This window comes from Chaetodon trifascialis, chromosome 17 (assembly GCF_039877785.1).
Source record: "Chaetodon trifascialis isolate fChaTrf1 chromosome 17, fChaTrf1.hap1, whole genome shotgun sequence".
Classification (NCBI taxonomy): Eukaryota; Metazoa; Chordata; class Actinopteri; order Chaetodontiformes; family Chaetodontidae; genus Chaetodon; species Chaetodon trifascialis.
In genome coordinates, this window is record NC_092072.1 from 10,981,826 (window position 1) to 11,000,109 (window position 18,284).

An 18,284-nucleotide genomic window follows, 5' to 3' on the forward strand; every position below is an offset into this window, starting at 1 on the left:
ATTTCAAGCCTTTTCCCTCCCCTGCTGAACGCGCTCTGTCCATTCCCTCACTGTGTCAGCTTTCCATTTGTAAAGCACTCAGGCAGGCCTGTAAATCAAGAGCGAGCGCACAGGGACCGTTAACGTGCTCAAACGCTATATCCCGCTCACATTTCACTCTTAAACATGCTCCTGAAATGCTTAGACGAAAATTAAACAATGTTGGGGGAGAAACATTTATTACCAACAAGTCAGATATTGTAGGCAGGGGAAAAGTAAGGAGGGAGTAACGCTGTCACATCGCACGAATGTCAACAAAAAAAAAAAATCTGGGTACAGTTAAACCTTCCGGGTGATGTCCAGTGCATAGCACACAGTCCAAACAGGGATTTGGTCCTCGTTCAAAAAGAGAAGTTCACCCAAATATTATTGGTCAAGGGAATGGCAATGGGTGACTCTCCTGTGTCTGTGTGTGTGTGTGTGTGCGTGCGTGTGTGCGTGTGAAATCATTGATACCTGAACTCACCAGTCTGTCAGCTATACTGTACTATGTACTACATAACCCACTGCCAGGTGACTGCCAGCTATTACGCTGTGTTTAACAAAGCCAATGGCACTAAAGTATTATCTAATCAGTACTTTACATTTCAAATATTGCAGAATCTAGATCATAAAACCATTTAAAGAAATGCAACAATCTTTCATGGTTCAGCTTATCCACCAAGTCGTGACAAATTCATCCATGTGCCCCACTGCAGGTCATCTGTCAAGTGCTTTGTGCCAATTATTTAGCGTTTGCTGTATTAAAGGGTCAACTAACCCAGATTATGAGAGATTAATGGAGTCACTTGCCGAGAGATCAGAGAAATGTTTCTGTGACTGAGGGCAGAATTATTGATTATTATAATTTGTTTCTGCAAAGAAAAGCTGCTGTTAAGTTTTTAAATGTAACTTTTTGACGCTTTAAAAACAATAATCCTTACACCTCCTCTGTGTGGGGGTAGCAGCAGAAATGATGATCATTTCAATGATGTGAAATGATGAACAGATGTGTCAAAACCTGGGAAAATCTCTCCAGCACGTAGGTTAATGCTCATAGTGAATGCTAAAGTGTTAGCATGGGACACATGGATGATTTTAGTGTATACTTCAGTCATCAGGCCTCTCAACAGAAACTGAATATTAGAGCAACCTCTGAATAATGTCAAACTATTTATACGCATGTTAAGCCATTCGATGCTATTACGCTAAAGGGAACTCAAATCTATTTTACAGGATTCAATTAGGAGTCGAAATTCACATCAGTGGTCTTTTAAGGCAAGGTCATGTGGCAGTTAGTGCAACCTCAGTGTGTTTGCTTTCATATGTTTTTCTTCAGTATGAAAGGATTTTGAGGAGGAAGCCGATATTGTTATATATCCTCTGTGTGTGTGTGTGTGTGTGTGTGTGTGTGTTTGAATCCAGTCCATCTCTCCTCAAACCTTCGGCCTGCTCTCCTCACAGTCTTTGCTGCTCTGCTCCTCCTGCTCCACCCTGTCCACCAGCGCTGTATCCGGGTGCACCTCCTCTTCATCCAGGGCCACCACCACGGGGGGCCTTCTCCTCCTTCCTCCTCCTCCGCCCGATCCTCCCACGCCTCCTCCTTGCTCGGTCTCCTCCTCTTCCTCCTCGTCATCCTCCTCCCCGGCCTCCGTGTCCTGGCTGGCTGAGTCGGTGCAGGTGGATGAAAGGGAAGAAAGCTTGTGGCGTAGCTCGGCCTGGGTGGGAACCTGGAGACTGATCTCTGTGGTGAAGGACTCCACATCTGGACCTGGGGGAAAAGAGATGGAGGCAGGTTGGGATGGTGGTAGGTAGGTGGATAAGCAATGCTGCAGTGGCACCATCACATCCACACTCGTCTAGTTTGAAATCAATGAACCCTGAAACCTTTCCTCTTCAAAATAAAGCCCAAACATTTCTGTCATTCATTCTTTATTTTCTATCATGGACCCACAGCTGCGTTCTAGTTGTTGGAATGACTTCACAGGTTTTGTTTAAACTTGAGTTTGGCTCAGTCGCCCACAGACATATATAAAACGTAGCAGAGACTCGCTTGCATCAAATTATTTTTAGACGAAGACGAGCTGTCAGTTGGATGCTGTAGGTTGTTTACTGTGACATGAGTTTTCCCAGGCAGATGTGGACAGATGGCGTTGGTGCATCATGCCTAAACAAAGTTCCTGTCAATCATCTGAGTGACATATTTCTGCTTCAGTGGGCTCTTTCTTGTGGATTAGCTGTAGGAAGTTTTTTCCTGTGATGAAGTGTCATTATTGGAGTTTAAATGAATTCAGTTAGATACCTACCGGTGACGGGCGAGGCAGCGCTGTTGTCCTCTCCCCCAGAGTGTAGGAACACATCCAGGGCTTCATGGTCAGACATGTCCATCAGATCCATCTGCTCCAACATGTCCACGTTCACCTCCATGGACGACATGCTTCCTATTGGCTCTGGACAGGACACGGGACAGCGAGATATTAGCCTCACACAGGACTGGAGCGTTCGGGGCAGCAGCAAGGGGCTGAGTCCAGGAAGAGAGGCGCTTTGGGGGGTTTTTTGTTCCAAAATTTGCCGAGCAGAAGCAAATGAGCACATTCAAGCTGGATGGCATTTGAAATGGATAACAGTTTGTTTACCGTACGATCCAAAGCATTACAACAAATAATGGATTGGCGGCAGGAAGCTGTATATGAAGGCGACAAGCAACACCAACAGCACCATGAGAGGAGAGGTTCATAAGTCTATCTTCATGCTCACGTGCCCACATGTACATTTAAAGAGTACTTGGTCGCTATTATACTTACACTGATATTCATAGAGGCCATGAGAAGATCCCTTCCTGCTGCAATCAGCTCAGATAAAGCTCAAATGAGGCTTCAGCAGTCTGAAATAGTCAAGTTAATATCATTTCATTACAAAATTCCCTCTTTGTTTCTCTAGACAAGCACTTCCTTGCTGAGCTGCTACAAACACAAAGAGGGAATTTCATACTAAAAAGATTAGACTTCGACTGCTGGAGCTTCATATGAACTTTGGCTAAAACTTTAAATACGTTTTTGCACAGGATGAGGACTCTGAACTCCATCATTTACAGTGACAGAGCATGAGGAGGAGAGATTTTCAGTGAATGATAATTCTTTGATGTACAGATGGGCATGTGAGGATTGTTTTGAGAGTGAGCCTGTCCTTTAAGTGGACAGATTTCAGTGGCTCAGAAGCAAAGAGCCTCCTGAAAGAGAATTCAAACATCATTGGGATCAACCTTAAGAAGTGAGTGATGCTAATCCTGATGATACCCACATGTATATTTCAGAGCTGGCTGCATTGACCTGGCCACATAATGCAATGCACCCAGAACCTGTCCATTGAAGACACATTAAAGGGACAGCCCACAGCAAAACCTAAAATACATTCTCCCTCGTATTTGTAGTACTATTTACCCATCTTGCTTGTTTTGGTGTGAGTTGCAGAGTTCTGGAGATATCGGCTGTAGAGATGTCTGCCTTCTGTCAAATAGAAAGAAACTAGATGGCACTCAGCTTGTGGTGCTCAAAGCGCCAAAAAGATCCATCTGAAAAACTCAACAAGCAACGTCTCTTTCCAGAAATCATGTCCCAGTTAGTCAAGATGATCAACAGATATTTTTGTGCGTTTTCATGTCGGAACTATTCCCCACAACCGTATCACTGCGCAGAGGGAGGCGCCCACCTACTCATGAATGAGAGGCGCGTGCTCGTGACAGCTCAAACATTAATGCGTCCTCCTCGGCTGCGAGGTGACGTTAGCTAACCACGGTCAGGTATAAACTGATCTCTGCAAGCTAGCAATGTCAGGAGCAGCAATGTCATGCAGTGATACGGTTGGTGTAGTTCGGTAGAAAGTTCACACCAGAACACTCTCAGTGGATAAACAGCACTCCAGGTAAGCACGTAAACCTGTATTTTTGATTTTGGGTTGAACTGTCCCTTTAAGTAAGATCAGGAAGTGGACTTCAGCAACAGTACAATACAATACATAAATCAGACATAATGTTTATTGTACTGTGGTTGATTCTACATTGTCCACATGACTTTTTTGGCATTCAGTGGGGGCAGCAGAGTGAAGGTTTAGCACAGAGAAATGGGTGAATCAACTCAGCTGACCAGTGTCTCCTTTTGTTTGATAATTGTGTTGATGTTCTACATGAATGTGGCTGGCAAACTACCTGTAATAAGCAGTACACAACGAAGGCATTGGAAACTTCATACACACCAGCTAACACGCTAACTACTGCAGTCCTGGATTCACCACCTTGCAGGGGTACAACCCCCCCATCATGATGTACTGCATGCAGCACAAACAGCCAGTCAGTGCACTGTGGGGATGGAGGGAGTGGGGAAATGTGGGGGCAGAGTTGCAAGCACGAGAGGAAGAAGGGAGATGATTGGTCGGCGCACAGCAGTGAGAGAAGATGCCATTGGCTACCGTACCTCAAGGAAATGAGGAGAGCAGAGGAGGGCGGCACAGGGAGGGAGAGAAGAGTGAAGAGAGAGAAAGAAGGGGAATGTTATTTCCCATCGAGAATGCCCCAAAAGTCTCCCCGTCCTTTAAATAGCAACACACATACAAAAGATCACGCACGCACGCACGCACGCACATTTTCAGATCACTCAACTTTGGCAGTTCATCTGAATGTAATTTACACAAACTGACTGTAATGTATAAACACACACACACCCAGATGAATTGAGCACGCACACACACACACACAAATGGAGATGCTGTGTATTATTCAAATGCACACACATGCAAAATCACTCCTGCGCACACATTTGATTCACAAATCCAGTAATGTAACCGTTCTGCTCCTTCTCCTTCTCCGTGGAGACAGCAGTGCTGTTTTCTGTGACACATCTTATGGAAGAACCAGGGTCTAATGCTCGCTAATGAATTCTCAGTATGCAGCCTCTTCTCACGTGCATTTCCATATCTCGCCTGTCAGCTACGCAATTACCACCACACAGCAGCTATTCAGCCTCATAAAACATAGTATGGAGGCTGCTGATTTGGTTTTCAGCCCCAAATGGAGCTGCCTTTCCAGCACATGAACGAAAATAAACAAATGTGCAAGCACACACACACACACACACACACACACACACACACACACACACACACACACACACACACACACACACACACACACACACACACACACACACACACACACACACACACACTGATGCTACGCTGTGAAAGTCCTGGTCCAGAAAGCAGTGTGTGGAGAGCATCATTTCCATGTGACTGCCTCTAACATGTTCTTCTCTTAGCCCTGCTGTGACCTTGCCTAAAAGGTTTCCCTGCTGGGAAGGACTGTTTTTGCCTGCAGTGAGAAGGCAGAGAGTATGTGTGTGCGCGCGCATGTGTGTGTGTGTGTGTGTGTGTGTGTGTGTGTGTGTGTGTGTGTGTGTGAGACCCTTGAGACTGGCTTTTGATGGCTCAGTGGCTTATGACATCCGCTGCTCGTTCCCTTTACTTAACTATCTTCTTTCAGTCTTCTCTCGCCCCCCCCCCTCCCCCACCCCCCCTCTCTCTATCTCCCCAGCAGTATCTTTGCTCTGCAGTGGCGCCGCCCTGCTGTGGGGACTCGGAGCTGCGTGATGGATAATGAACCACAGCGCTTCACTTTATTCAGCTCTCGCACGCCGTAGCCTTATTTTTCAGATGCATTTCACCACTATTATGATGTGAACCTCCTCTCTAACTGATTACAAATATTCCTATAGCAATTACAGCTGGCTGATTCTAATCCGGCTGTGGCGGATTTTCGCCGAGCAGCCCACATGCTTCCCTTTGTACTGTGTATCACATCGTTTAAAGTGTGAAGTCTTAATGTAAACATCGTTTTTTTCCTGAGCGGTCTTCGGATAATGAGCTGCGAATATTTCATTCCGCACCTCAAACCTGGCTCTTGGTGATTGTTTTTGTCATGGAGGTCTATTATATATTAAAAAAAAAAGCTGGTTTGATTGGCAGCGAAAACATAAGTCCCTCACATTCTCTCCCTCTCCTCTGCTTGAGTCTCCTTCCTTTCGCTCCATCTCTCCTCCTTCCAAACTGCTCCACAATCCTCTCTAATAAGCCATTTCCAGAGGATTAAGGGAGCAAGATAGATGAGTAAAAGAAGAAGAAAAACCACATTACAAACTCTGGGCCAGCAGAGTCCAGTTCATCTTTCAGCGCATGGTGCAAATCTCATGCAGTCCCTCATTTCAGCACATCCTTCGGGTATTTTAGCACAGGCTTTTGGCAGTAACACATGGGGTAAACTGCAGCAGGATTCTATTACAATCCCAGTGGAAGACTACATTTATATGGCGCAGTGGCATTTTTCAAAGTAATGGCTCTACTTGTGTGTTTAGCGACAGGCACTCAAGAGTGTGGAGCCTCGCTGCAGAAAGCCATTATGGCTCAATCTTGTGATATGCAGCTGAAGTGTGAAGGTTTCGGCTGATGGTATCGGGGCGCTGGAATTAATTCATTTGAATGCTGGATGGCTTTGCATTCACCCTCGAATGAGTTACAGACACCATAATCTCAACCGCAACATTTTCCTTTTTTCCTTCGCAGGCCTCAGACCACAAGAATTGCTGAATTTCAAGCTGTTTAAATCTAATCAAAGAGCATGACGATGATCTGTGAGGAACTTCTGACCTCAGCACCTCCTTCTCACCTCTCCTCTCCGCGATCTGCAGGTAGCCAGTCGACAGGTACTGCTCCATGTCCTGCTGGAAGGCCTCCTCAAAGAATTTCTGCCTCTCTTTCAGCTTGACCTGGGGCGTTGGGACCCCTCCCTGTTCTGCCCCAGGGACTCTCTGTGCATGCTCCGTGTCGAGCTCCACTAGGAAAAAGAGAGAGGAAAGTTCTGTCAGCAGACCGTTAGAAGTTACTTCTACACACATTTCTCTGACCAAAAATCTTTGATCTGAAGTAAACGAGCGCTACGGCGGACAGAAATCAGGCTGGGGACGATCTTTACTGGAGCAGAACGACGCTGAGCTCAGTGCTCCACCGCATTCACATACTCTGCGAATCACCCCACCCTTAGTATCTCCACGCTCTGTCTCCTGCGTGTTCCCCAGGAGAGACGCTGGAGTCTCACGCTCATTTCAGTAAACCAAGTCTCATCTCCTGATATCTGTCCTGCACCACGCATTAAAGGGGAAGGTTGTCACTGCTGTCTAGGAAAACCATTGACTGCTATGTTTGTTGTATTCTTTCTTGAATTTAAAGATTACACAGACATTCAGTTATTATTTATTCACTGAGTTTGACATCCATTAGGCTAAAAAGGACTGTTAGATACTGATTGGTTGGCTTTGCACTGCTAAAAGGCTTTGCTTTTTCACCCATTTAAAACATGCAATTATTTTGCAAAACATCCATTGGCTGCATAAAAAATTAAGAGGATGATTTAAAATGATGAACAGTACTTCTTAAATGAGCCTGGCCTTGACAATGCTGGATTCTGATTGGTCCACACAGGACTCAAGGGCCCTGTCCTGGTAGTTTAAGTTAACCGGGCAGGACGGGAGAGGGAGGAGCATATTGAAGAGACGGGGCTGATAGAAAGCACAGTGTGTGTGTGTGTGTGTGTGTGTGTGTGTGTGTGTGTGTGTGTGTGTGTGTGTGTGTGTGTGTGTGTGTGTGTGTGTGTGTGTGTGTGCGCGTGTGTGCACGTGTGTGTGTGGGCTGCAGCCTGGAGTCTCCGACAGGCTGTCTCTTTAGTTTTCTTGTCTCCCTCTGATAGATGGCAGCATTATATAAGAGCACTCACTGACACACTGCTGTGGCAGACGACAGGCCACAACATGTAAATGTCTAATGTGCCCCATATCTTTGATCCTGGGTTAATATGGAACAAAAATAAACATCCAATTTCAGGAATGATAGGGTAAAAAAAGATGCCTTGCCAATTTTAACTCACTGTCTGCAACCCCGATTCCAAAAAAGTGGGACACTGTGTAAAACATAAATATAAACAGAATGCAATCAGGCAACGGTTGTACAAAGTGCTTTCATCATCCTTTATACAATCATGTGTTCACAGAGTGTTCACAAAGTGGTGAACCCTGCTCTTGAACGACTGAGCCTTTCCAGGATGCCCCTTTCATACCCAATCATGATACTACCACCTATTCCAAACAGGTGTCTTTGGAGCGTTCCACCTTTCCCAGTCTTTAGTTGGTCCTGTTCAACTTGTTTGAAATTCAGAATCAGCATATATTTACAACAATCAATGAAGTTAATGAGGTAAAACCTTAAAGATATTGTTTTTGTACTGTTTTCAGATCAGTATATGTGAAAAGTGATTAATAAGTGATCACATTCTGTTTTATTTATGTTATACACAGCTCAGGCTGGTAAAAGACATCAACTGTTATCAGCAAGATAAATCAAGAATGCCACATATTCCTGTTTGGCTTTTGCCACACAAGCCTTTCCGAGTCAGTTTGCAGCATTTAATGTTAGTGACGTTTTCCTTGAGAGCTGCATACGGTTCACTTGTCACACATAATAACTACTGCTCAGGCAGAAGTAAATATATGTTACGACTGACACGCTGACAAGAAATACTGGGTTTTCAGATGAAAACAAAGGTGGAGCAATAGGCCAAAAGTGATGGAGGGGATTCCATGTGGAGGTATGAGCTGAACCAATTACTGTAAATGCTGTGTGTTCTTGATGCCAACACAGCGTGTGAGGTGGTCAATTAAAACTGTGTGCTCTGCAGTGCCAAAAGCTGCACTGCAACATGAATGTACCTTTTCTAACTTCTCTAATTGTATCCTCTTGCTTCGGCAAACAAATGCAATAACCTGCTCTTCTTCCTTTTATTACTAGTGAACCTTTTCTCACAATGATCTGGCAAAAAATCCTAACTGTATCTACTTCCCCGATGATGAAAAAACAGTGGTGAAAGCACAACAGCATGCAGACATCAACCTAACAAACAGGGCCACCAAAGATGTTCGCAGGCCGACAGAGGACAGTGACACCCACAGCGAGGTCAGTGATTGGTTATCTGTCTGGTTTCATTTGAACATTACCTCCTTATGACTGCGTTTACGTCTATTGTGCTGTCTGTCATCCTCAGCTCTGCACCATTCTCTGCCTTTCCTCTGTGTTCACCAGCCCCCCAAAATCAATACCCTGCTTCAGGAGTGTTAACTCTACTGCAGGGTCAGAGCAGGCACCCTCACACAGACCATAGTCTTGATAAAACAGACTGAGACTGGGGTCTGCAGCAGATGGACACACACACACACACACACGAAGAAGGGAACAATGAGGTCCCGCCAGAGCTCCCTCATGATACACATCACACCAACAGCCCTTGGAGAAAAGAAAAGCTCCCTCTCTGTGTCATTCCTCACTCAGCATCCAATTCATCTCCTTTATCTGACTCGCCCTCTTTTTTCTCCATCACTCCCTCATCTATCCCTCCTGACTCTGTCCTACCCTCTCTGTTGGTGTGTGTATTGTGTGTGTGTGTCTTGTAGAGACTGCTCTATTAGATTAGGAGCCTCGGGGAAGCTTTGTTCGGATTGTCAAGCATTGTGTGGGGTTAGTAACAGGGGGAGCGAGGGATAAAGAGGGCAGTGCGTTTAGTTATAATTAGGGTTTGCGGACAGACAGCATTAATGATAGAGCTATCATGTCTCTTTATCTCTCCGTCTCTAATCAAATTCTCAATCCATTATTAGCCTGAGCTGTCTATTTATTTAGACCGGCTCTGTAGCTACTCAGTATGTGCTCCCATCTGTCTGCCTGCCAGTGTATAAACCTTCCTTTCTCCATCAAACCTACATACAGTTTGAGAGTTAACAAAGAAGTCACATTATCAATCAAAATAATTATTCAAATATGAACCAAAAAAAAAAAAAAAATCAGTGGTTTCAAATCGATCTCAAATGCTTCTTTATTATATAAAACATAAAAGCTTCTTAGCCTCAGCGAGACATTAAGCATAGAGAGTGATGGTTTATGTCAGCACGCTCTTCAAACACTCAAAAGAACGCCATTTTCTGCATTTGGTGATGAGCTTTTTTTTCTCTGCAGGCGTCTTTAGAACATAAAACCACCTGTCGTATGAATTTACATCTTTCCTTTCTAATCTCCTCTTCCTCCCCCTTCCTTCTCTTGGTCTTTTCTTCATCATCATCTACCAGACAGCCATATCCTGCTACGTACGTTACTGTAGCTACTGGGACTATTTTTAGCCCTCGCTCATATTTAGCCCGCAGGATTAAGTTTGTGCTGATGACTTTAGTGTGAGAGCGCGAGTCATTAAGTCCAACAAACTCCATCTTTGCAGCTGCACATAAGCTTTTACGCAGTTGTGCAGACACACCTTCAGATTCACGTGGACTCACGCAGCCTCGTAAAACAGTCTGTTACACACTCGTTCGTCATGATTCATATGTACGATGGTGAATGCGCAAAGACTCACAAAGACGTACACATCTGGTGATGATTCATAGGAGCTAGGGCAATTGCATTATGTTAGTCACAGCAGATGATGTCCTGTGAGATGACATCATGTTATTCAATTAGAAAGACAAAGGTTTCTTAATGGCACATGTGTAGAATAGCTGCGATGATGTAAAGCTGAACCACCTCTGAACCAAACAAAGAGGAATTTCCTTCACGAGAAAAAAGGCGAAATCAAAGCGTGAATGAAGGTCACAAAGTCTCCAGCAATGAGTTTCCTGTAATAGTTCTGCTTTCAAAATGAAAAACTGAAAACCTTTTCCGAGAAGCACAAAAAAAGTCTGATGTACTACCTGAGTTTGTACTTGCTGTGTTATTTGGTACGTCTGTTCCCGCAATCATCATGCAGGCCAAAAAGGTGATGAGTGTCCCCTCACAGGCTGTTTCTGTTGCTTGGATGCTCGGCAGGCAACTGTACGCAGCATGTACTCGCAAAGTGTTGTCTCAACTCTCCACTGTGTGACCCAAAACTCAGGGGAAATGAAAAGAACATAAATTGCATTAAAAAATCCTGTTCTGTTTGCTCAGATGGCTGCAGACAAATCAATATGAAATGAGACCTTTAATGTAATTAGGCTCGTATCTGTTTCCAGCAGTAGAAAAACGCCTGGTATGCGCTCTATAAACGCAGGAAGCAGAACCCACAGGAAAAAGGCTGCTACGTCAGGGCGTGTGCGTGTGTGACAGCGCTCAGCTTATGTAGCTGTGTGGGTGATCATGCACCTGTGCACATCTTTTTATACAGCCATTTCATACCCAGACGCAATAAACGAGCAGAGAAGCATTTACCTGCTGATGAACTTTAATCCCTCTCATCAACATGCAGCCTGGGCTCGACTCGCTTTGTTTGTGAGTTTATCTGTGAGCAAAGCAGAACTGTGAATGTTCTTTATGTGGCGAGTAAATGTGCGTCCATATATAGAAGAGCAAAGTTCAAACCTCGCTAGCTTTGCTCTTTATTTGCTGCGATTGTACAATGAGAGAAGTGGCTGAGGACTGAAAAGTAGAGAGGAAAGGAGGGTAATTCAAGCCTTCAGGATTCAACTCAAGCTTTAGTTTTGACTAAATAGTGTCATTTTCTTGCAGCCTGGCTCACAGAGCAAAAGTGCTCATCTTAACAGGAAAGTGTTCCTCATAGCAGCTTGGTCACCATGACTCTTTTGCACAGGCAGAGCCAATTCGAGCTCACTTGAAACAGGAGCTAATTTTATTTCTTCAAGGACATTCAAGGCTCCCATTCAATGCCATTTTTGAAGCACTTTTTTCCCTTAAGCATCTTCATTAGAGCTCTTTCAGAATTTTGTTTAGTAAGATTTCTGAGGTGTAACGAATGTTGAGCTGCAGCACAAGCAGAAATTTAAATGACCGTAAATAACAACACTAACAAGCCCCTTATTCAAATGGAAATGTACCTTTTTATGAGTCATCAACAGCCAATTCAAGTCACCGCTGAGCCCGGTCCACAGTCATTTACACTTTGTAGTGTACATCACACATCAGGTGCCATCATAGGCTCTGCCAATGGAGAGAAGGTTATGTTTGAAGCCTCGCTGGACAAATGAATGGATGGACGGGCGGACGGATGAAAGCGGCAGTGGACTTGCTGGCCAGTTTGCCTTTAATGCCTGCACACAGACCCGGGACTAAGGCCAGTGTTCGTGTGCCTGTGTGTGTGTGTTGTGTGGACGGTATCAGACGTGTAAATGGCCCTCTGAGGCTGTTTGTGTATGTGGGACGGAGAGACAGAAGGGTACACAGAGAGACAGGAAGTGGGTTGAGTGGCGAGAGGCAGGATGTGTGTGGGGGGTTCAATGTTTTCACCATGTGTCATTCTGGGAGTAAGAGATGAAAAGAGGACAGGGACATGGCCGCGAGGCGTGACCTTGAAGCCGAGGCTGAAGAGGTCTTAAGTTTGCTTATGTGATGTCAAAGTTTGTGTTGCCTCGATTTTTTCAGCTTGTCAATAAAAGCTGTGGGATTTTTCTCACGCCTCATGAACTCAAATTATCTTTTAACGCTCAAACAGCCCATCCACCATTCTCATTATGGCCGTTTCATGCACTTTTCTCACAAAACAGATCAAACGTCCCAGTATCTGATATAAAGCCCCCCCTTGTTCTACCCGTCACTTTAAATGAGCTGCCTGGTCTCAGATGGATTTGTTTCCGTTTGCTTATAAAGGCCTAATATTTCATTCTGAGACAGCAGCGTGCAGCCCTGAAGACCAGGAGGCAGGCTTGACGGTGGAGACAGCCCCTGCTTCTCCTTCTTCTTAAGCCCCTGCTCACTCAGCCGTGGTATTTTTAGATTCTGTCCGCCTCGCTATATCTCTCAAGTGCTCAGGTTTCCGCCAGAGGCAGCCCCCGTGCTGTAAATAACACATACGCACACACACAATTGATTCTTTCTCTGTCGCGCACACAGCCCTTCAAAATTACTTGGATGTTAAGTGACAAAATGTGCATGATACAGAAACTGTGTTGCATGATTGTGTGTGCAAATGAGATACTTAAGCGGGCACAGGTGACGAGGCACATTACATGGAAAAAAGAGAAGCAGTGAGTCATTATTGTGGCTGAAGTGTAAATGATCAGTGTATTCTCCAGAATGAACTAACAAGCCGTTTATCTGTATACCTGAGTACTAACATGCACCAGCTTTCATTGGCTGCAGATAATCTAAAGCAGACATGCATATAGGTACTCAAACATACAGCACATACACACACCCTGCTGGCCTTACAATGACTTTATCTTCGAACCGATCATCCTCCCACTCTGGGGCTCACCAACACACACACACGCCACATACAGTACACACTCACAGCTCAAACTTCCCGCCACATGTACTGTTTCTTGTTTCGTGCTCTGCCTCTTCTTTCCTGTAGATAACACCTGTCTGCTGAGCTGCAGCAGTGACAGCCTCATAAGGTTTTTCAGGCTGGAAAACATCAGCTGCTGAGTTCATGCACACCACGACTCACGCGCCCACGTGAAGCTGGAAGAGTGCGTTTGGTCCTTTGTGGCTTTTTTTTATTTAGCTCAAGAAAGACAAAATCATTAAGCTTCTGTATTATTAGCACAGCACTAGCACATTTTATATCTAATTTTAAATCTCCGACAGCCCTCAAGCATATTAGTGTTATTGTTACACTTTGTAGTGAAAGTTTGTTTTCTTAAGAAGTCTTGCCTTGGGGATCCAAGATTAAGACCGCAACTACCAGTACATCTCCCTCTGTTGAATATGGTGACATTTCGAGAACAAACACTACACTGTGGCTTTCTGCAACACTGAAAAAAAGGTTATCTAAAATGTTCCACAAAGCCTGCTGGCTTTACTTTGTTTTCATTTATATGGAAACAAGAAACCTATGTGAACTTTCCAGCCCACAGGTAAAGGTCAACTGTGCAAGCAGTCAGTTATGACTCACATTTACATTTATTGTTCGGCTGCGACCTCTAGTGGCTGTAGTAATTATGACGGGAGCAAAGGAGGAAGTCAGGTGACGAAGTATAAGCAGCAAGTAAGTCCACACATGGAGGAAGGTGGGGTTCACCGATGGGCCAAACAAACAAGACTTTCATCCAGGAGACCACTGTTTGTGCGGTGTGGGTGCCGAAACCGTGATCTTTTTCTAAACCTAAGCAAGTCGTTTTGGTGCCCAAATCTAAGCAATATAAGCAACGTTTCACCAGTTGATGAGAAAGGTACAGTAGACCTATGACCGCCACTCTCAGATGATCAGCCATTCAACCTATCCAGCCATTCAGGCATGAGGACGTGTTGGAACTTTCTTGCAAAATTCAGATTCAGATTGAAATCATATGTGAAACAAAATGAGATATTTCCGGGATCTGATGGCCCCAAATTAGGCCTACTGAATGCACAATTTGCTATTGCTTTTGACATATCTTGTCTGTTGTGTCTCAGACTGCAGCATTTCAGATACAGCAGAGGGCTGCGTTACCGAGTGGGCAACGCCGTGTGCTACACGCAGTGTGGGTGTCGAACACAGCTTACCACCACACCGTTTGTGTTCCCTTCATCTTTTCCATGACCTTACAACAACAGAGGGCAACTGACTTTTTTGTGGTTTTCTTTCCCCAAAACTTAAAAAAAAAAAAACAAAAAAAAAACACATTTTACCTCCAGATTCAGTATTTTGATATTTATGGCTGAATAAAAAATGCACCAGTGGAACTGTTTATAGAGACATCAGGTGCAACGAGCATAGGCTATAGACTTACTTACAGATACTTGCTGTATCTTGATCGCATTGAGTGAGTTCTTGTCAGCTAGGAGTGTCAGGGAAAATGAAAAAATACCACAGAACAGACAATACCAAGAATATCTTACCACTTCAACATGTAACACATCCAGTGGGTTTTTCTACAGAAGTCTTATTTCCAGCTGTCTCCTTCCTCAAACTAAAACACAGGTCTCAAGGACAGACATTTCAAACTTATGCCTATGAATGTGGCAGTGTGGTGGTGTACAAATACAATTGTTACTGTGTGTGCCATGCATTCACAGCTGGTGAGCGAGCCGAAACTAGTTTTCACTGGTTTGTAATCAAATGAGTGTCTGCAGTGATGCAGCAGTCAATGACGGGCATCTAAAGGGGGTCTGATTGAGAGGAAATGAAAGCAATAAAATATAACATGTGGAGTTTTAGTTTTACTCTGACTTCTGCTGATTATATGACAGTTTCTAAAATATTATTGCGTCATGCATCTGGCTGGAATCTTGTGTTAAGTTAGAAGCAGTGAGTGGAGACGCTTAGCGACACTTCATACACTCTTTGTGCTCGCAGCTGTGTTTTGAAGATAAAGATGTGGGCACTTGTTAACGCGCAGGGAGCTTGTTAAATATTTGCTTGGTGCACACGATTCATGGCCGGATACATCAAGCTTTCTCTCCTTCTCCGTCAGCAACCATAGTCTAATTTGAGTGGGAGCGAAAACGCACATTAAACCAGTCTTATTAACTACACGTCACCAGGCAACTGCTCAACAACACATAAGGCAAAGCTCAGTGGGAAGGCTTCTTCCTGCTAAGTCATTCACAGTCTGAACACCACCGGGGGATAGAACATCCTTCATTACAAATGAGAACTTATTACATGTTAAAAGATACCATACAGCTTCAGAGACCCCATACAAAATGCCCATTAAAGCGCCTTGAGTGATCCAATTAACTCCTTCTGACCGATTCCACACAAACGCATTTAACTCCAGCGTCAAAACAACGAGCTGCCACTGTTGTTTACCTGGTTTACTGCCTGTCAATTAGTCATATAAAAAGAAAACGGATTTCAAAGTCATAAATTGCTTCGACGGGAACACACACACACGCACGCACGCACGCATGCACGCACGCACGCACACACACACGCACAGTCAGATGGGTCACGACTTGGCCTTGCAGCAAATCAGAGGTGTCAGCTAGCAGCCCAACCGTTCACAGTAGAAGACTGTACCGTTGGATTAGGAATGTACCAACTACATTTGAGAGGGGTGAAGGTCACAGCTGTGAATATGAGGGTTACACTTATTATCAGACCCCTCATTTGTTTCCTCAGTGATAAAACGTTTGCCGTCGTCTGCACTGCCCTGGCCTCTAGTGCTGCTGATGCTGGAGATTCCAGTAATTTTACAGTGGATGCAGTGCAGGGGATTTAAATGGAGCCTCAGTCAGTATCAACTAAAGAGCTTAAAGTCAGATTTGATAAAACCCAGGAGGCTAACAGAGCATTTCCAAAGCAGCAGCGAAATCAACTGTTTGGTCCTTATGAGGCAGACAATAATTACAGCAGAGGTGAGGAAAAAAGTGAGAGAGAATGTAATCTGACCAAAAGTCCGTCCAGTAATGTAACGGACAGATTTTGTTAAAAAAAAAAAAAAGATAAGAGTCATGGTGTGAATGTATGTTCACAAGTTGTATAACTCAGCAAATACAAACACACACATTACCGCACACACCAACCATTACATAACATGACACATTATGATGACAATGGCTGCATCCTGGTTTTCAAGGTGCATTTATTCATTTTGCTGCTTTTAATCTGATTCGAAGCAGCAGGGAAGGAAGAAGTCTTGTGATTTCAGATGATCTGAGCTATTCATCTATTTTTTTTAAACCAAACTCAATTGCACTTTTCAGCTGTGGGATGAGTGGACACGTCTGCCAGTTTGTTGTTCTGAATGAGTACCGAATCTAAATATTGTGGGTAGAGTAGCCTGAAGCAGAGGCGACAGAGGGGAATGTGAGCAAACCTACCCTATGGAGGCAATGTGAATATATATATATTTTGCCTTTTGCGTCCCACTGCCAGCTGACATTTACTTCAAAACATTTCCTCTGCTGTAAGGCATCTGGCCTTTTTAAATGTGTATATTCAAGCGCACAGTACATGTCTACGTTAGCATGCAGTCACACAACGGACACAACACACTCTAAGAAACACACCAGCAGGGGCCAGATGGTTAGAAAGGTCAGGAGCAGGGGAGATAAAGGGTATGGAGCCTATCCAGATGATGCATTAGCTGGTAAGGGTTAGGGTCGCCCAACCAAAACGACTTAGTCTTTCCAAGTCTTTCTGAAACATATCAATGCATATGCACACCAAAACTGAACTGAATATCAATAAATAAATCCCAGCAACAAAGCATTATAAGAATATACATTATATCTGCGTGAATAAATAGATGTTCGATGTCAGAATGCTTCTACTCATGTGGTCTTGATGAAGCTGAATGAAACCTTTGCTGTAGCAGCCGTGTGATCTTAAGTCACACAGATATTATTGAACATAATGCTCGTGTCTGATGTGGCTCTGCGGCTTTGAACCTGTATCTTGATGACTTGTGGCAGAGAAAGACAGAGAAATGGAGAGTCGGCTGTTTTATCTGACAGCACCTGACAGTACACTGTCAAATACAGGGTCCATCCGTCAAGGATAGAGAGGAGGACAGGGGAGGCCGACATGTTCTCAGAGGTCTTTCAGCTCTTCACCAGCCTGTCAGACTGCCCACCTCTCACAATCTGCTCAAAAACGACTCTCTCGTTCACCAACAAAATGTGCTGCCCACGTGAAACCCTCCTCGTGTTCACATGCCATATACTTTTATATCAAGAGCCCACTGTAACTAATGTTTGAGGCATGGGGGATAAATGATGTTACTTAATGTGTGGAAATTGAATTCTTGGGCTAATCAAAATTTTGCAGTTCCAGTTCGTGCTTCATTTGCCATTCAAATGTAGCCAAACCCACCCTTTCAAACAGGGATTAAACTTGTCTTAATGAATAATAAAGAATTAAATTTCCCATACTCTTCCCTTTGCTCAGAGATAAATATGGGAGAGAAAGAAGCATTGGGCTGCGAAATAAATCAGCGTTCAGCCAATGGGCTCTAAGCACCTGACAACGAGGAATCGAACTACGGTGGAGCTGAATACAATTTATTGCCTTCACAAAGGCTTTAACCATATGCACATACTGTCTAGTGTTGCTATGCCAGGCTGAACTGCTGGAAACAGATTAAAAATTACCCTGCTCCCCAGGAGACAATTAAAAAAGCTTACATCACCAAAACCTCTGTGAACTGTTAATAGAGGCTGAAAGAGGAAGTGAAAGGAGGAGGACAAGGGGAAAAAGTGAGGATGAGAGGCATTTTCTAACAGGTTAATTGCTTGCCTTGAAGGGAGCTTTACTCACACCGATAAGGGGG

At 44.2% G+C, this 18,284-nt stretch overlaps 1 protein-coding gene across 1 annotated transcript in view; it reads right to left on the reverse strand.

The window, feature by feature from the left end:
- Positions 1-201: 201 nt before the first annotated feature.
- dtnbp1b (dystrobrevin binding protein 1b) overlaps positions 202-18,284 on the reverse strand; it is a 30,094-nt gene continuing 12,011 nt past the window's right edge. Inside the window, exons 2-4 of the mRNA XM_070984144.1 lie at positions 6,731-6,898; positions 2,325-2,459; positions 202-1,789 (exon numbers count right to left, since the gene is read on the reverse strand). Of these exons, the coding sequence (XP_070840245.1) occupies positions 1,455-1,789; positions 2,325-2,459; positions 6,731-6,898 (638 nt within the window). The 3' untranslated portion in view covers positions 202-1,454. The remainder of the gene's footprint in view (positions 1,790-2,324; positions 2,460-6,730; positions 6,899-18,284) is intronic.